Here is a 15,692-nt window from a genome sequence, read left to right as displayed (position 1 = left end):
AAAAACAAAATAATTATTAGTTAATATCCAGTAAATACTCTCCATAATAAAATCTATCTGTTCTTTTGAATGTTTCCCAAAATTTTCGAGACATTTTCTAACTGTTTTACATCCTAAATCATGTCGGATAGCAGTGTACAGAGACGATACATCACTCGTCACCAGAATATACGTGCTCTTCCATTCTATATCTTTCAGCACTCTTATAATCTCTGATGTGTCTTTTATGTAAGATGGCATACTCTTAACCACATCTTGCAAATGGATATCAACGTACTTAGAGAGATTAGCCGAAATTGACCCTATACCCGACACAATGGGTCTTCCTGGTGGACATTCCTCATTCTTATGCACCTTTGGTAAGGTGTAAAAGGTCGGAATTCGGGGAAAATCATTTTTAAAAAATTTAAATTCTTTGTCATTAAGTATTTTACTCTCTATGCCTCTATTAAGAAGCTCAAAGAGAGATTTTTGGATTTCAGTAGTGGGATCATCTTTCAATTTTTTATACACTCCTTCATCATTCAACTGTCTAAAACATTCTTTCAGATAGTCTTTAGTATCCTGGATGACAATACTACCCCCCTTATCGGCAGGTTTAATAATGATCAATTTATTATCCCTAAGCCTTTTTAAAGCATCCCTTTCTTGTGGGTTAAGGTTATCACTTCGATTTTTCTTACTTTTATTTTCTAAGGTCTTAAGATCATCCATAACGGATTTTTCAAAAATCTCTATTGCACCAGTCTTATAAGTGCTAGGATAAAAATTAGACTTATTTCTAAGTTGGGTATGGGTATCATCTATTTTATTCTCAATTTTATTTAGAAGAAAAAATCTTTACAGTGTTAAATTTCTAGAGTATTTGAGAATGTCCACATAGGCGGAAAATGAGTCAAATTTTCTTTTAGGAGCAAATTTTAAGCCCTTATTTAGAATCCTAATTTCATTAGTCTCTAATACATGACTTGAGAGGTTTATTATTCCCTCCGGTTTAACAACCTTCCTCTCTTTCCGGAGTTGTAGTTGGACTCCTCCTCTGCATCCTCTGTATCCCTGTATCTTACTCTCTTCTGTGTGGATGTTACAAACTCCCTTTTCTGCCTTCCTAAAAAAACATTCTCTCTGTTAAAGGGAGTATCATCACTCAGAGTGTCAAATCTATTTTTTAGTTGAATCCCATTACTCTTAGGAGTATCAGGTTCTGTACTCCTAAAATTACGTCTCTGGTTATACCTAGGTTTGACCTCTGTCCACTTATCGTCATTTTCTTTAGGGTTGTACCACTTTCGTGTATTCTCATATGACCTATTATTTGACCTCTCTCTATTTGGTATATAGTTAGATCTATATGACACACGATTTGTTTTCTGTCTACTGTCTTTGTTAATCCTCGACCAATTGGTGACGGTATTATTTTTGTAATCCGTCTTATCTCTTTTGTATTTTCTTTGTTTCACAATTTTAACTTGTTCCTCCAATTTGTCCAGATTGGACATAGTTTTTTTGCTTAGTTCCTCAAAATCCCTAGTACCAACCACAGGTTCTAGATTCATATGTATATCTTTGATATCCTTGTCTATTTTAATCAGTGATTCTGATCTACATGCTATCACTATATCCATCATCTCAAAAGCAAACCTCTCAAGGGCATTATTCCAAATAGTCATGTATTTCTGATTGTCCTCATTCTCAAAAGTGGGTGTTTTCATAAACCTGAGCCCACGTGGTGTGATTTTCTCACTCCTATACTTTTCTAAAGTGGCAACCTCCCACTTATATTTTATTTCTTTTGCTAAAAGTTTCTCCAATCTATTGCATACAGTCTCTAAGTCATCATTTGTGGATATATTTTCTCTAACATTAGTCACTTCTACGGTTTCTACCTCATCCAACTGAAAACGTAATTTATCTCTGTATTCAAACAGAGCCATATTCTTATATGCAGCCTAGCTCGTGCAGAGCTCAAACACAATACAATATAACCAGGTAACAAGCTAGAATGGCGCAATGTATTTTAAGTGACTAAAAATTATATATTATAAATAGTAGCAGCACCTTATAAGTGTAAAAGCTCATAAAACACTAAGATACAAATGATTCAAACATAAAGTGCGCTGTGCCTTTAAATAACTGTGAATTCACAAACTTGTGCAAAACACAACACTCATAAAACTGCTGAAGTGCAAAATGTGCTACATAACCAATACTGTGACATATATCATATGCACTATTAATTACACAATATATTAAAGTGCAAAAAAAATTGATTGATAAGTGCTAGTTTGTGAATCAATATAACTAATTAAGCATACAAACCCAAATTTGATAAGGGTAACTTGGTTCTCCACATGTAAAAAAAGAGACAAAAAATACAATAGTATAATACTGTTTGGTACTTATGAATATTTAGAAAATGTGATATACACTCACAAACACAGAGCAGGTAAAGAGATTGCTCAGGCTATCCTCGCTTATTCACTGTTACACAGTGTCTCCAGGGAGTGGACTTCTTGCAGATTCCAATAGGGTAAAAACGATTGGGCGGCCGTCAATATAAAATAAATTTTATTGATAAAATATTCCGCAGACTTATGCAGGCTGGATTAAGATCGCTCAGACTTCACTTCAAACAAATCAACAAACATCCGGATACCGGTATTCTGGATATCGTGAAAATTGTCCCACAGTCTCTCGAGCGTCCAATCCTCCTCACGTACTGCGTGCTAGCGTGATGACGCATTTCGCCGTGTAGGCTTCCTCAGATCACGTGTTCCTGTGCCGACCATCCCATTTTAACAGCCTCAAAAAGTGGGCGTATAGTTGCACCATATCAAGAAAGAGAGACAGGCTATAAAAAATATAGCAAGCACAACTGGAAGCATGAAATGTAAATAAGACTTCAGCAAGCTATTTTTATTGTGATTTCAAATCAATAAAAGCAGCTCATCTGATATATTTGCTCCATGTTCTGGACTTAATCATAAACATTTAACCCACTTAATTACCCTTACACACACATATGCCCTAAGATAAAGGGAACCGTAATTGCTTTACTACTTCCAAATAACAATTAACCCTTCACCTTCCCGTCATGTTACATGACAAAATTAGGGCAACATTGTTTAGTAATTAAAATATAAAGTATCAAAGCTCTTGTTCTAAACAATCAATGCATAAATATTACAATAATGATTTAGTGCTAGACAGAATAAATCGTCTTAACATTCTTCATACAATATGTAAATAAAATGCATCCTTCAAAACAGTAAAGTCAGTGCCTACAAAATAGTCACATAAAGATAAAATAGGACTTGGAGCGGCAAGTGGGAGATGGAGGTGATGGGGGGTTTTGTTGGATGGGGCTCAAGGCGAGACGTGGGGAAGAAAACCCTCTCCCCTTTTTCTGCATGATATGTTCCCTTCACTTCTTCTTTCTGTCACACGTAGGGAAGCGTTGGGTAGTGTTGAGGGGTTGTTATAATTGGTCTTGTGAAGACTAGAAGGATGAGCAAGAGAGGTACCTCATGGGCCCATATATCCGCCTCAATGCTGGCGGGCAAGTTAATACTCCCTTCAGCGAATTCCAGACAAACATGATACAAGCTTATTGTAAATGATATACCACCTGCCAAAGCTGTATGCGATACCTACCGAGAGATATGTACTTATTGTATACTTTCCTGTGATTGATTTGCTCTTTAACCATATTCTTCTATAAACGTATGAAAATAAAGATTATATTAAAGAAAAAGATACAGTAGCATAAATCATGTAATAAAATAGTAGAAACAAGTTCAAGGTCCATCAATATTAACAATGCACATTAAGCGCTATATATTGCATTCTTTACATAAGTGAGTCAAGATAAATGTATGAAAATAAATCATTACATTATATCTGTCATTAAGCCAAAAATAAACAGTAACATAATATCTTAATCAATATTTATATTCTTTGCATGCAGTAATAACATACCTTAATAACATTAGCAACACTGTATTGAACAAGAGATGGGAATGGGAAACAAGCAATTTTACTGTATAATAGACTGAGTGCCAAGTTCAATTTATAAACACATACTCCAATTACTCAAAATAAAAGCCCACATCCAATTCCTTGATCATTCCCTCTGGTTTTCTTGTACATAGTGTAAATATCCAATAAACCTCAAGTCTGAATAATACTTCAAACCTATTAACCCCACTTGGAGATGTATGTATGTTGTATGATCTTGAATGGTAGATTTTTACATGTTCCCTAAAATGTTCACCAACAGGTGATTTTGTATTTACATCATAAATAGAACTGATATTTCCTAATGTGTCTTTTTGCACCCTCTTCCTTCCTTTCTACATATTATTTCTTACAAACTAAGCAAGTAATGAGGTACACCACATGATCCAAATTATAGATAATGCGACCCCTAATTTATAATTATGTTGAATAATATCACCTAATAACGGAACTGTGAACAAAATAGGTAAACATTAATTAACAATATTGCACACCAAATAATACTGTCTGTTATAAGTAGTAATAGCAGGTACATTGAGGTAATTAAACTGATCACTAGATCTCTTCAGCTTCTCCTTCAACGGATCCTCCCTTGGTATTTTATCAACTATCCGCCTCACTTTTACTACCATTGTGGTTTCATAACCCCTTTTCTCAATATGTGTTGTTAAATCTAGGGCTTTTGCATGATAATTTCTCTTTATAATTGTGGTTCAATCTAATGAACTGTCCCTTCGGTATACCTTTAAGTACATGTTTAGGGTGGCGCAAATCCACCTGTAAAAGGGAATGACCCACAACCGACTTCCTAAACGCCACTTAAATCACTGTAGAAAGACTGCTATCACATCTCAATTTTAAATTCAAATAAGGAATTTACAATGCTTTCCACAAACTCCTGTTCAAGTAAGCAACAAAATCAACAGTCTGATTCTCTCCAGCATTCCATACAAATAGCAGGTCATCAATATAGCACACATATAAAACAAAATAAGAACAATAGGGGTTATCACTACCAAGGACGTGGGTGCTCTCCCACCAACACATATATAGGTTGATACAGCAAAGTGCAAATTTAGCACCCATCGTAGAGCCACGCCCCTGATGGTAATAAGCCCGATCAAACAAAAAAAAATTCTGTACGAGCAAAACGATGTATACAATATAAACATAACTGAATTAACCCATTAAAACAAATAGTTAAACAAAAAAAATATTCAACAGCTATAAGAGCGCTATGGAATCTGTTGGCGCTATATAAATGGCAATGATAATAAATGGCAATAATAATAATAAAGAGCGGTAACATCAAGCATTAACCATGCATACTGATTCCACTGAATTTAACTAGTGAACCTATGCCAGCTGTAATGGGCCCTCCTGGTTGGTTAACAAGAGTATTATCTTCCTTTGGTAAATGGTAAAAAATAGGAGTGACAGGACGATCAACTAGAATATATTCAGCAGTGCTCCTATCCAAAAAAACATTCCTGACTCCCTCTTCTACCAAATGGGACAAATCGCATTTAAATCAGAAAGCCAAACTTTAAGTAAGTCTCCATGTCTTCTGTCTAATGGCCTCAAGTCTGTACTTGTCCATATACAGAACAACCACCAACCTATATTTGAATCCCTGACAACCACATACCTGTCAGATTTTAAATTGACCAACCTTTCCTGCATAAATATATCTTAACACTTGTTTTTAAACTTCTTAACCTGGTCTGGAAGCTTAATTAGGAAGTGTTTAGGAACAGCAGTAACTGAACCACAAAGCAGAAGACCACATAAAGTCACAGACCGGCATCACCGAATGCTGAAGAGCATGGTGCGTAAAAGTCACCAATGCTCTGTTAATTCCATAGCTGAAGAGTTCCAAACTTTCCCTGGCATTAATATCAGCACAACTGTGCAGCGGGAGCATCAGGAATGGGTTTCCATGACCAAGCAGTGTCACGCAAGACTCACATCACCAAGTACAAGTACAAATGCCAAGTGTTCGAGTGGTGTAAGCACACCACCACTGGACTGGGAGTAGCAAATATTAGAGATTCAAGGGGCAAATCTTCCCCAACCAGCATGCCACTATTTAGCTGCAAATCACAGACCCTGCGAATGAGTTTGACTCTTCAGTATGTCAGGCTGCTGGGTCGAGGTGCCAGTTTCCCTTTAATCCTAGGATCACACAGGAAGGAAAGCTAACAACAGTTCAGGGCAATTAGCAACTTGTTCGCACAGTTGAGGTTTTATTAAATCTTTTAGCCTTTTGGCCACTGCTGCTACCTAAATCTGGAGTGTGCCACCAAGAACAACTTCACTGTTTTCCAGGAAGGCATCTTGTTCAAGAGGTGGATGAACAAGGAGATGACCCATCCCAAACTGGCATTACTATTACTGTGGCTCAGGTTTCTATGACATCCCTAAATGGTTTAAGGACTACCACTAGCTGCTCTATTATTATCGAAGCCTCACACCCCAATACCCACTACCAATGTAATGCTTGGAAGATAGACAATGGATTGCTCTCTGCTGTTCCAAAATTCTTTCCAGCATGTCTAAAGTAGAGTTCCAGGCCGTGCTGGCATTTTGTTGTAGACAGTGTGTGGGAGGCCTTGTTCACAAGTTGGCTAGTTTTCACACTACAATGGAAATACCTGGCAATCCTCCTGCAATGATCAAAAAAAGGCCTCCACCTTTGTGTTGACCTTGGGAAAGTGCTGTTGTAGGGTATGTGCAAAACAGTGCTGTTGTTGGGAAAGTGCTGTTGTAGGGTATGTGCTGTTGTAGGGTATGTGCACGTCTACAAAAGAACCATCTTGCAGATTTTTACCATGTTAGCAACCAGGGGCGGACTGACAACTTATAGGGCCCTCGGTCAATAGGAGATCAAGGGCCCCCCTCCCGGTGCAAGGTCTTTGTGCAGCTGTCATACAGATATGTTCGCGCTACCCAACATGGCTGTGTGAGTCATGGCGTCCCCCAAACAGGGCCAGATATACTTTAAAGGGTTAATCCAACCAAAAACAGTGTTTTAATAAAACATTGTTTTTGAGTGGAGTACCCCTTAATAGCTTGCCTTACGCTCCTCCCCCCCCACCCCCCATTAAAATAAAGACATAAAGCAAATTTAATTAAATACTTCCTCTGTGTTTGTTGGTGACATCACAAGCAGCATCTCCCACATGTTCAACCATACAAGCAGCCTCCAAACACATGTGTTTGGAGGCTACTTGTGTGGTTGCATGTGTGGGATGCTGCTTGTGTTCCTGTATGTCAACATGTTGAATTAGAATTAATAGTTTGACTTGTTTTACCTATTGTACTGCGCTGCGCAGAATATGTTGGTGCTATATAAGTAATTGTAATAATTGCATTTGTATGTATAAGGAGGCTGTATGCAGTATTGCCATGCTGGGGATGCCTCTTGTGATGTGTGTGTGTGTGTGTGTATAAGGAGGCTGTATGCAGTATTGCCATGCTGAGGATGCCTCTTGTGATGTTTGTGTAGGGAGGCTGCATGTTGTATTGAATGTGTGGGAATGCTGTTTGTGGGATTACGTGCATACAGTGAGGTTCCTTGTGGGTTTGTGTGTGTGTATGGAGCTGTTTGCAGTGTTGTATGTTAGTGGAGAGGGCTTGTTGTGTTGCAGAGAGTGTGTGGATAGGGGCTGTTGTGTGTGTGTGTGGGGGATAGGGGCTATAGTAGGCAGCTGGGGGATACTGGGACTGTAGTGTATGTTTGTATGATACTAGAGGCTCTACTGTGTGGGGGAGATACAGAGGCTGCAGTATGTGTGTGGATAGTGACTGCAGTGCATGAAGGGGGATATGGGCTATAGTAGGTGCAGGGGGCATACGGACTGTGGGTGGATAGCGGCTGCAGTGAGGGATAGGGGCTGTAGTGAGTGCAGGGAGGGATAGGGATGAGAGTGATGAGGACTGTAGTGGGTGCAGGAAGGCATAGAGGTGAGGTGGGCACAGGGCGGGAGAGAGGCTGAGGAGTGTACAAGAAGGCACAGAGGCTGTGGTTGGTACAGGGAAGGATAGGGATGAGAGTGATAGGGCTCTAGTGGGTGAAGGGGGAGGGGGATCTGGGATGGTAAAGGGGCATAGGGGCATAGGGGCTGTGGTGGGTGAAGGGGCATAGGGGCTCAGATGGATAAAGAGGGCAGAGGGACTGTGAAAGGGGGCTCGGATGGATAAAGGGGCATAGTGACTGGGATGGGTGAAGGGGGCACAGGTGGTGTTATGGGTGAAGGGGGCACAGGGGCTGGGATGGGTAAAGGGGGCACAGGGGCTGGGATGGGAAAAGGGGGGCACAGGGGCTGGGATGGGAAAAGGGGGGCACAGGGGCTGGGATGGGAAAAGGGGGGCACAGGGGCTGGGATAGGAAAAGGGGGGCACAGGGCCTGGTATGGGTGAAGGGGTACTGGGGCTGGGATAGATAAAGGGAGCACAGGTACTGGGTTGGGTGAAGGGGCACAGGTACTGGGCTGGGTGAAGGGGCACAGGTACTGGGCTGGGTGAAGGGGCACATGTAATGGGATGGGTGAAGGGGCACATGTAATGGGATGGGTGAAGCGGCACAGGTACTGGGATGCATGAAGGGGGGCACTGGAGCTGAGATGGGTGAAGGGGCACTGAAATGGGTGAAGGGGCACTGGGGCTGGGATGGGTGAAGGGGGGCACAGGGCTGGGATGGGTGAAGGGGGGAACAGGGCCTGGGATGGGTGAAGGGGGGAACAGGGCCTGGGATAGGTGAAGGGGGGCACTGGGGCTGGGATGGGTGAAGGGGGGTACAGGTTTGGGATCGGTGAAGGGGGGCACAGGGCTGGGATGGGTGAAGGGGGGAACAGGGCCTGGGATAGGTGAAGGGGGCACTGGGGCTGGGTGAAGGGGGGCACTGGGGCTTGGATGGGTGAAGGGGGCACAGGGCTGGGATGGGTGAAGGGGGGCACAGGGCTGGGATAGGTGAAGGGGGCACAGAGCTGGGGTGGGTGAAGGGGGCACAGGGCTGGGATGGGTGAAGGGGGCATGGGGCTGAGTTGGGTGAAAGGTGGCACTGGGGCTGAGATGGGTGAAGGGGGCACTGGGGCTGAGATGGGTGAAGGGGGTACAGGTGCTGGGATGGGTGAAGGGGGCACTGGGTGGGTTAAAGGGGTACAGGTGCTGGGATGGGTGAAGGGGCACTTTGTGGGTTAAGGGGGTACAGGTGCTGGGATGGGTGAAGGGGGCACTGGGGCTGAGATAGGTGAAGGGGGGCACAGGGCCTGAGAGAGGTGAAGGGGGGCACTGGGGATGGGTGAAGGGGGGCACAGGGCTGGGGTGGGTGAAGGGGCTGGGCTGGGTAACGGGGGATATTAGCTTAAAACAAGTAATATTTACTTACCTGCTGTCTGCCAGGGTTCAGCAGATTCTGCAGGACAGGAAGTGTTGTAACTTCCCCTCTTTCGGCCCCACCTCTTCCACTCACACGGAGCTCCGCAGACATTGAGGAGACCTGGCAGGAGCAGCAGGATCACTGCCAGGTCTCAGAAGGTGGGGGTGGAGGGGGGTGGGGGCGGAGGGGGGAAACAGAAAGAGATAGGTTGCAGGAGCAACCTATCCCTAGAATATGTGCAATTCTGTTTGTTTCTGGCTGGGGAGATCTGTGATCTGATCTCCCCAGCCAGAGCATGTTTGTGCAGCCTGCCGGGCCCCTGACTGCCTCGGGCCCTCGGTCCATGACCGATCTGCCCGAGTGGTCAGTCCGCCCCTGTTAGCAACTCCATCAGTGATCACAAACCCAACGTGCACATTGGTGCCTGCCTGCTCTCATTTTGCCAAAATTTGTCTGATTGCTTGCAATATATGTTTTGAAGTGTGCTTTTCATCCATCACTTCAGCATGTAGCAGGGAGATATCAAGAGCCCTGCTCCCCTACAAATCCACTCCCTGCCTACCTTGCTCCACCACAACCACCATACCCAGGCACTGGGGGCTGCTACCAGTGTGCTGTCTGGGTGCAGTGTCCCTCAGGTTTTAACCCTTCACATGTAAACATAAGAGTTTCATAGAAACTGCTATGTTTACATTTGGGGTTAATCCAGCCTCTAGTGGCTGTCTTCCGGAAAGCCACTAGATGCGCACCTGCGACGCTGGAGGCGAATTTCGCCCCCCCACACTGTTACTCCTGTTGCTATCCCCCCACACTGTTACTCCTGTTGCTACCCCCTCACACTATTATTCCTGTTGCTACCCTCCTTAACAATGTTACTCCTGTTGCTATCCCCTCACACTGTTACTCATGTTGCTACCCCCTCACACTGTTACTCATGTTGCTACCCCCTCACACTGTTACTCCTGTTGCTACCCCCTCACACTGTTACTCCTGTTGCTACCCCCTCACACTGTTACTCCTGTTGCAACCCCCTCACACTGTTACTCCTGTTGCTACCCCCTCACACTGTTACTCCTGTTGCTATCCCCTCACACTGTTACTCCTGTTGCTACCCCCTTAACACTGTTACTCCTGTTGCTACCCCCTCACACTGTTACTCCTGTTGCTACCCCCTTAACACTGTTACTCCTGTTGCTACCCCCTTAACACTGTTACTCCTGTTGCTATCCCCTACACTGTTACTCCTGTTGCTATCCCCTCACACTGTTACTCCTGTTGCTACCCCCTCACACTGTTACTCCTGTTGCTACCCCCTCACACTGTTACTCCTGTTGCTATCCCCTCACACTGTTACTCCTGTTGCTATCCCCTCACACTGTTACTCCTGTTGTTACCCCCTCACACTGTTACTCCTGTTGCTACCCCCTCACACTATTACTCCTGTTGCTACCCCCTTAACACTGTTACTCCTGTTGCTACCCCCTCACACTGTTACTCATGTTGCTATCCCCTCACACTGTTACTCCTGTTGCTATCCCCTCACACTGTTACTCCTGTTGCTACCCCCCTCACACTATTACTCCTGTTGCTACCCCCTTAACACTGTTACTCCTGTTGCTATCCCCTCACACTGTTACTCCTGTTGCTATCCCCTCACACTGTTACTCCTGTTGCTACCCCCTTAACACTGTTACTCCTGTTGCTACCCCCTCACACTGTTACTCCTGTTGCTATCCCCTCACACTGTTACTCCTGTTGCTACCCCCTCACACTGTTACTCCTGTTGCTACCCCCTTAACACTGTTACTCCTGTTGCTACCCCCCTCACACTGTTACTCCTGTTGCTACCCCCTTAACACTGTTACTCCTGTTGCTACCCCCTCACACTGTTACTCCTGTTGCTACCCCCTCACACTGTTACTCCTGTTGCTACCCCCCTCACACTGTTACTCCTGTTGCTATCCCCTCACACTGTTACTCCTGTTGCTACCCCCCTCACACTGTTACTCCTGTTGCTACCCCCTTAACACTGTTACTCCTGTTGCTACCCCCTCACACTGTTACTCCTGTTGCTATCCCCTCACACTGTTACTCCTGTTGCTACCCCCTCACACTGTTACTCCTGTTGCTACCCCCTTAACACTGTTACTCCTGTTGCTACCCCCCTCACACTGTTACTCCTGTTGCTACCCCCTTAACACTGTTACTCCTGTTGCTACCCCCTCACACTGTTACTCCTGTTGCTACCCCCTCACACTGTTACTCCTGTTGCTATCCCCTCACACTGTTACTCCTGTTGCTACCCCCCTCACACTGTTACTCCTGTTGCTATCCCCTCACACTGTTACTCCTGTTGCTACCCCCTCACACTGTTACTCCTGTTGCTACCCCCCTCACACTGTTACTCCTGTTGCTACCCCCCTCACACTGTTACTCCTGTTGCTATCCCCTCACACTGTTACTCCAGCCCAGCTCTCTCTCTCTGCCCTCCCCCTGGGAAGCTCTGGCCCGGGAGCGCGCGCCAAGCACCGCCCACCCCTCCCTCGCGCCGGGGTGCGCGGCGGGTCAGTTGGTGGAAGTGCCTGGCACTCGCTGGCTCGCGCGCTGTCCGTCACTCCCGCTGACAGTCAGTCAGTGAGTCAGTCCGCGCGGCTCGGTGCGGACAGGTCGGGGGTGGTGGGAGGGGGGAAGGCAGGGTCAGGATATCCACATGCGGCGGAAGGAGAAGCGGCTCCTGCAGGCGGTAGGGCTGGTGCTGGCCGCCCTGCTCTTCCTCCCCAATGTGGGTCTATGGTCTCTGTACCGGGAGCGGCAGCTGGAGAGCTCGGGGGGCAACAGCGGGGCCCTGGAGCCAGCACAGGTAGGGGCCACTAAGTGACAACTCTCTGAATGCAGGGTCTGCCTTACTAAATCAGGACACCCGGGCTGTCTGCGGATAGACAGGGGGTCTGGTGTATTGGGGGGTAGTAGTGATTGGTGTCATGGGGGTGACTGGGGATAGTAGGGATTGGTGTCATGGGGGTGACTGGGGATAGTAGTGATTGGTGTCATGGGGGTGACTGGGGATAGTAGGGATTGGTGTCATGGTGGGTGACTGGGGATAGTAGGGATTGGTGTCATGGGGTGACTGGGGATAGTAGGGATTGGTTTCATGGGGTGACTGGGGATAGTAGGGATTGGTGTCATGGGGGGTGACTGGGGATAGTAGGGATTGGTGTCATGGGGGTGACTGGGGTTAGTAGGGATTGGTGTCATGGGGGGTGACTGGGGATAGTAGGGATTGGTGTCATGGGGGGGGGTGACTGGGGATAGTAGGGATTGGTGTCATGGGGGGGGGTGACTGGGGATAGTAGGGATTGGTGTCATGGGGGGTGACTGGGGATAGTAGGGATTGGTGTCATGGGGGTGACTGGGGATAGTAGGGATTGGTGTCATGGGGGTGACTGGGGATAGTAGGGATTGGTGTCATGGGGGTGACTGGGGATAGTAGGGATTGGTGTCATGGAGGGATAGTAGTGATTGGTGTCATGGGAGTGACTGGGGATAGTAGGGATTGGTGTCATGGGGGTGTGACTGGGGATAGTAGGGATTGGTGTCATGGGGGTGTGACTGGGGATAGTAGGGATTGGTGTCATGCGGGTGACTGGGGATAGTAGGGATTGGTGTCATGGGGGTGACTGGGGATAGTAGGGATTGGTGTCATGGTGGTGACTGTAAGATAGTAGGGATTGGTGTCATGGGGGTGACTGGGGATAGTAGGGATTGGTGTCATGGGGGTGACTGGGGATAGTAGGGATTGGTGTCATGGGGGTGACTGGGGATAGTAGTGATTGGTGTCATGGGGGTGATTGGGGATAGCAGTGATTGGTGTCATGGGGTGACTGGGGATAGTAGTGATTGGTGTCATGGTGGTGATTGGGGATAGTAGTGATAGGTGTCATGGGGGTGATTGGGGATAGTAGTGATTGGTGTCATGGGGGTGATTGGGGATAGTAGTGATTGGTGTCATGGGGGGTGACTGGGGATAGTAGTGATTGGTGTCATGGTGGGTGACTGGGGATAGTAGGAATTGGTGTCATGGGTGGATACTAGTGATTGGTGTCATGGGGGATAGTAGTGATTGGTGTCATGGGGGATAGTAGTGATTGGTGTCATGGGGGATAGTAGTGATTGGTGTCATGGGGGATAGTAGTGATTGCTGTCATGGGGGGATAGTAGTGATTAGTGTCATGGGTAATAGTGATTGGTGTCATGGTGGTGACTGGAGATAGTAGGGGTTGGTGTCATAAGGTGGTGACTGGGGAAAGTAGGGATTGGTGTCATGGGGTGGTGACTGGGGATCAGTAGTGATTGGTGTCATGGGGGGGTGACTGGGGACTGTAGGGATTGATGTCATAGGGTTGACTGGGGATATTAGTGATTGGTGTCATAGGGGGGTGACTGGGGATAGTAGGGATTGGTGTCATAAGGGGGTGACTGGGGACAGTAGGGATTGGTGTCATAGGGGTGACTGGAGATAGCCATGATTGGTGTCATGGGGGTTGATTGGGGATAGTAGTGATTGGTGTCATGGGGGTTGATTGGGGATAGTAGTGATTGGTGTCATGGGGGTTGATTGGGGATAGTAGTGATTGGTGTCATGGGTGGTGATTGGGGATAGTAGTGATTGGTGTCATGGGGGGTGATTGGGGATAGTAGTGATTGGTGTCATGGGGGGTGATTGGGGATAGTAGTGATTGGTGTCATGGGGAGGTGACTGGGGACAGTAGTGATTGGTGTCATGGGGAGGTGACTGGGGACAGTAGTGATTGGTGTCATGGGGGAGGTGACTGGGGACAGTAGTGATTGGTGTCATGGGGGGTATCTGGGGACAGTAGTGATTGGTGTCATGGGGGGTGACTGGGGACTGTAGTGATTTGTGTCATGAGGGTGATTGGGGATAGTAGTTGGTGTCATGGGGGTGACTGGGGATAGTAGTGATGGGGTGACTAGGGTTAGCAGTGACTAATGTCCTTTGGAAGTGACTGGGGATAGTAGTGATTGGTGTCATGGTGACGACTGGGGATAGTAGTGATTGGTGTCATAGAATTGGTGACTGATTGATTAAAGTAAGTAGTGACTGTTCGTGCGGGGTGACTGAGGCTAGTAGTGAGTGGTGTCATGTGGTAACTGCTGATAGTAGTGCCGGGTTAGGCAACCTTCAGCACTCCAGATGTTTGGGCTACATCTCCAAAAATAGCTTTTACAGTCATAATGCTGACAAAGCACTACATAATATGTAGTCACAAACATCGGGAGTGTTGAAGGTGCCTACCCATGTTAAGAAGTGACTGGTAATAGTGAGTAGTCAGAGGGGGTGTCTTATGAAAGTGATGGAAGTCCATTTAGCAACTAGTGGAATGTCCTTTATTATAATGAAGCCTATGGTTGATAGTTTTAATTTAACACCATAGTCAGAGACCATTTTCTGACACTGCTCTATCTCATCATTCTAAGCATGTTTCTTTGCTTTAAGTGTCAGTACTGTCAAATGCTTTTTATCAATATTGTTAATTTCTAGAATTAAAATGAAAGTAAAATAACCAAGTAGGTTACATACTAGTGGTTTGCTAACTAAACTCTGAATTGTAGTAAGTTTAAATCCAAATGGCAAAATTGAGACTAAAATAGCCAAGCCATAATTTACAGCAGATTTGGATTATTCTATAAATTCAGCCGTGTTAGACAGAATTTTGCGGTTCCGATATTAATCTGGTACAATTCAGAGTTTAGTGAATGAACAACCAAAGACTTGAAAAACCCCAAGAACTATTTACATGAAAATGTTTTTCACTTCTCAGTTTACAATTTTTACCTCTTGCTATCCACAGGAATGTTTCTGATGGCATGGAATAATTTCCTGCCTCTCTGTAAGACTGTTTCCTCTTGGGTTTTATTTTTTGTTTTGTAGTAGACTAACCTGATTATAGACTAAAGTGAGAATTCAGAGTGGATTTGTTTTGACCTGAACTTTAACCCTGTTAGAGTATATTTACAGTCAAACTATTTTTACTTTAAATTTCAAATTCACTTTGAATTCTCAAAAGGTTACAGTGGATGTATCTTGCAGTTATTTGGTGTCTACAGCACAAGGTGCACAGTTTCAAATATGTTTTCTGAGAGTGTCTCTTGATAAAAAGTTGGAAGTCATGGACCAGTTACTGTTTACATGTACTCCAGAAATGATGGTTAAAGGCTTACTCTAAGCACCATGACCACTTAGGCTATGAAACTCTGCACATATATTAACTCCTCT

The 15,692-nt window shown here is 45.3% G+C and overlaps 1 protein-coding gene across 1 annotated transcript in view; it reads left to right on the top strand.

The window, feature by feature from the left end:
- The first annotated feature begins 11,951 nt into the window (after positions 1-11,951).
- The window catches only part of GALNT10 (polypeptide N-acetylgalactosaminyltransferase 10), a 117,277-nt gene continuing 113,536 nt past the window's right edge, over positions 11,952-15,692 (top strand). Inside the window, exon 1 of the mRNA XM_063447844.1 lies at positions 11,952-12,257. Coding sequence (XP_063303914.1) covers positions 12,108-12,257 — 150 coding nt within the window. The 5' untranslated portion in view covers positions 11,952-12,107. The remainder of the gene's footprint in view (positions 12,258-15,692) is intronic.

The sequence above is a fragment of the Pelobates fuscus genome, chromosome 3 (assembly GCF_036172605.1).
Source record: "Pelobates fuscus isolate aPelFus1 chromosome 3, aPelFus1.pri, whole genome shotgun sequence".
Classification (NCBI taxonomy): domain Eukaryota; kingdom Metazoa; phylum Chordata; class Amphibia; order Anura; family Pelobatidae; genus Pelobates; species Pelobates fuscus.
The sequence above is the reverse complement of the archived record's forward strand: the minus strand, read 5'-3'. Positions and strand labels throughout refer to the sequence as shown.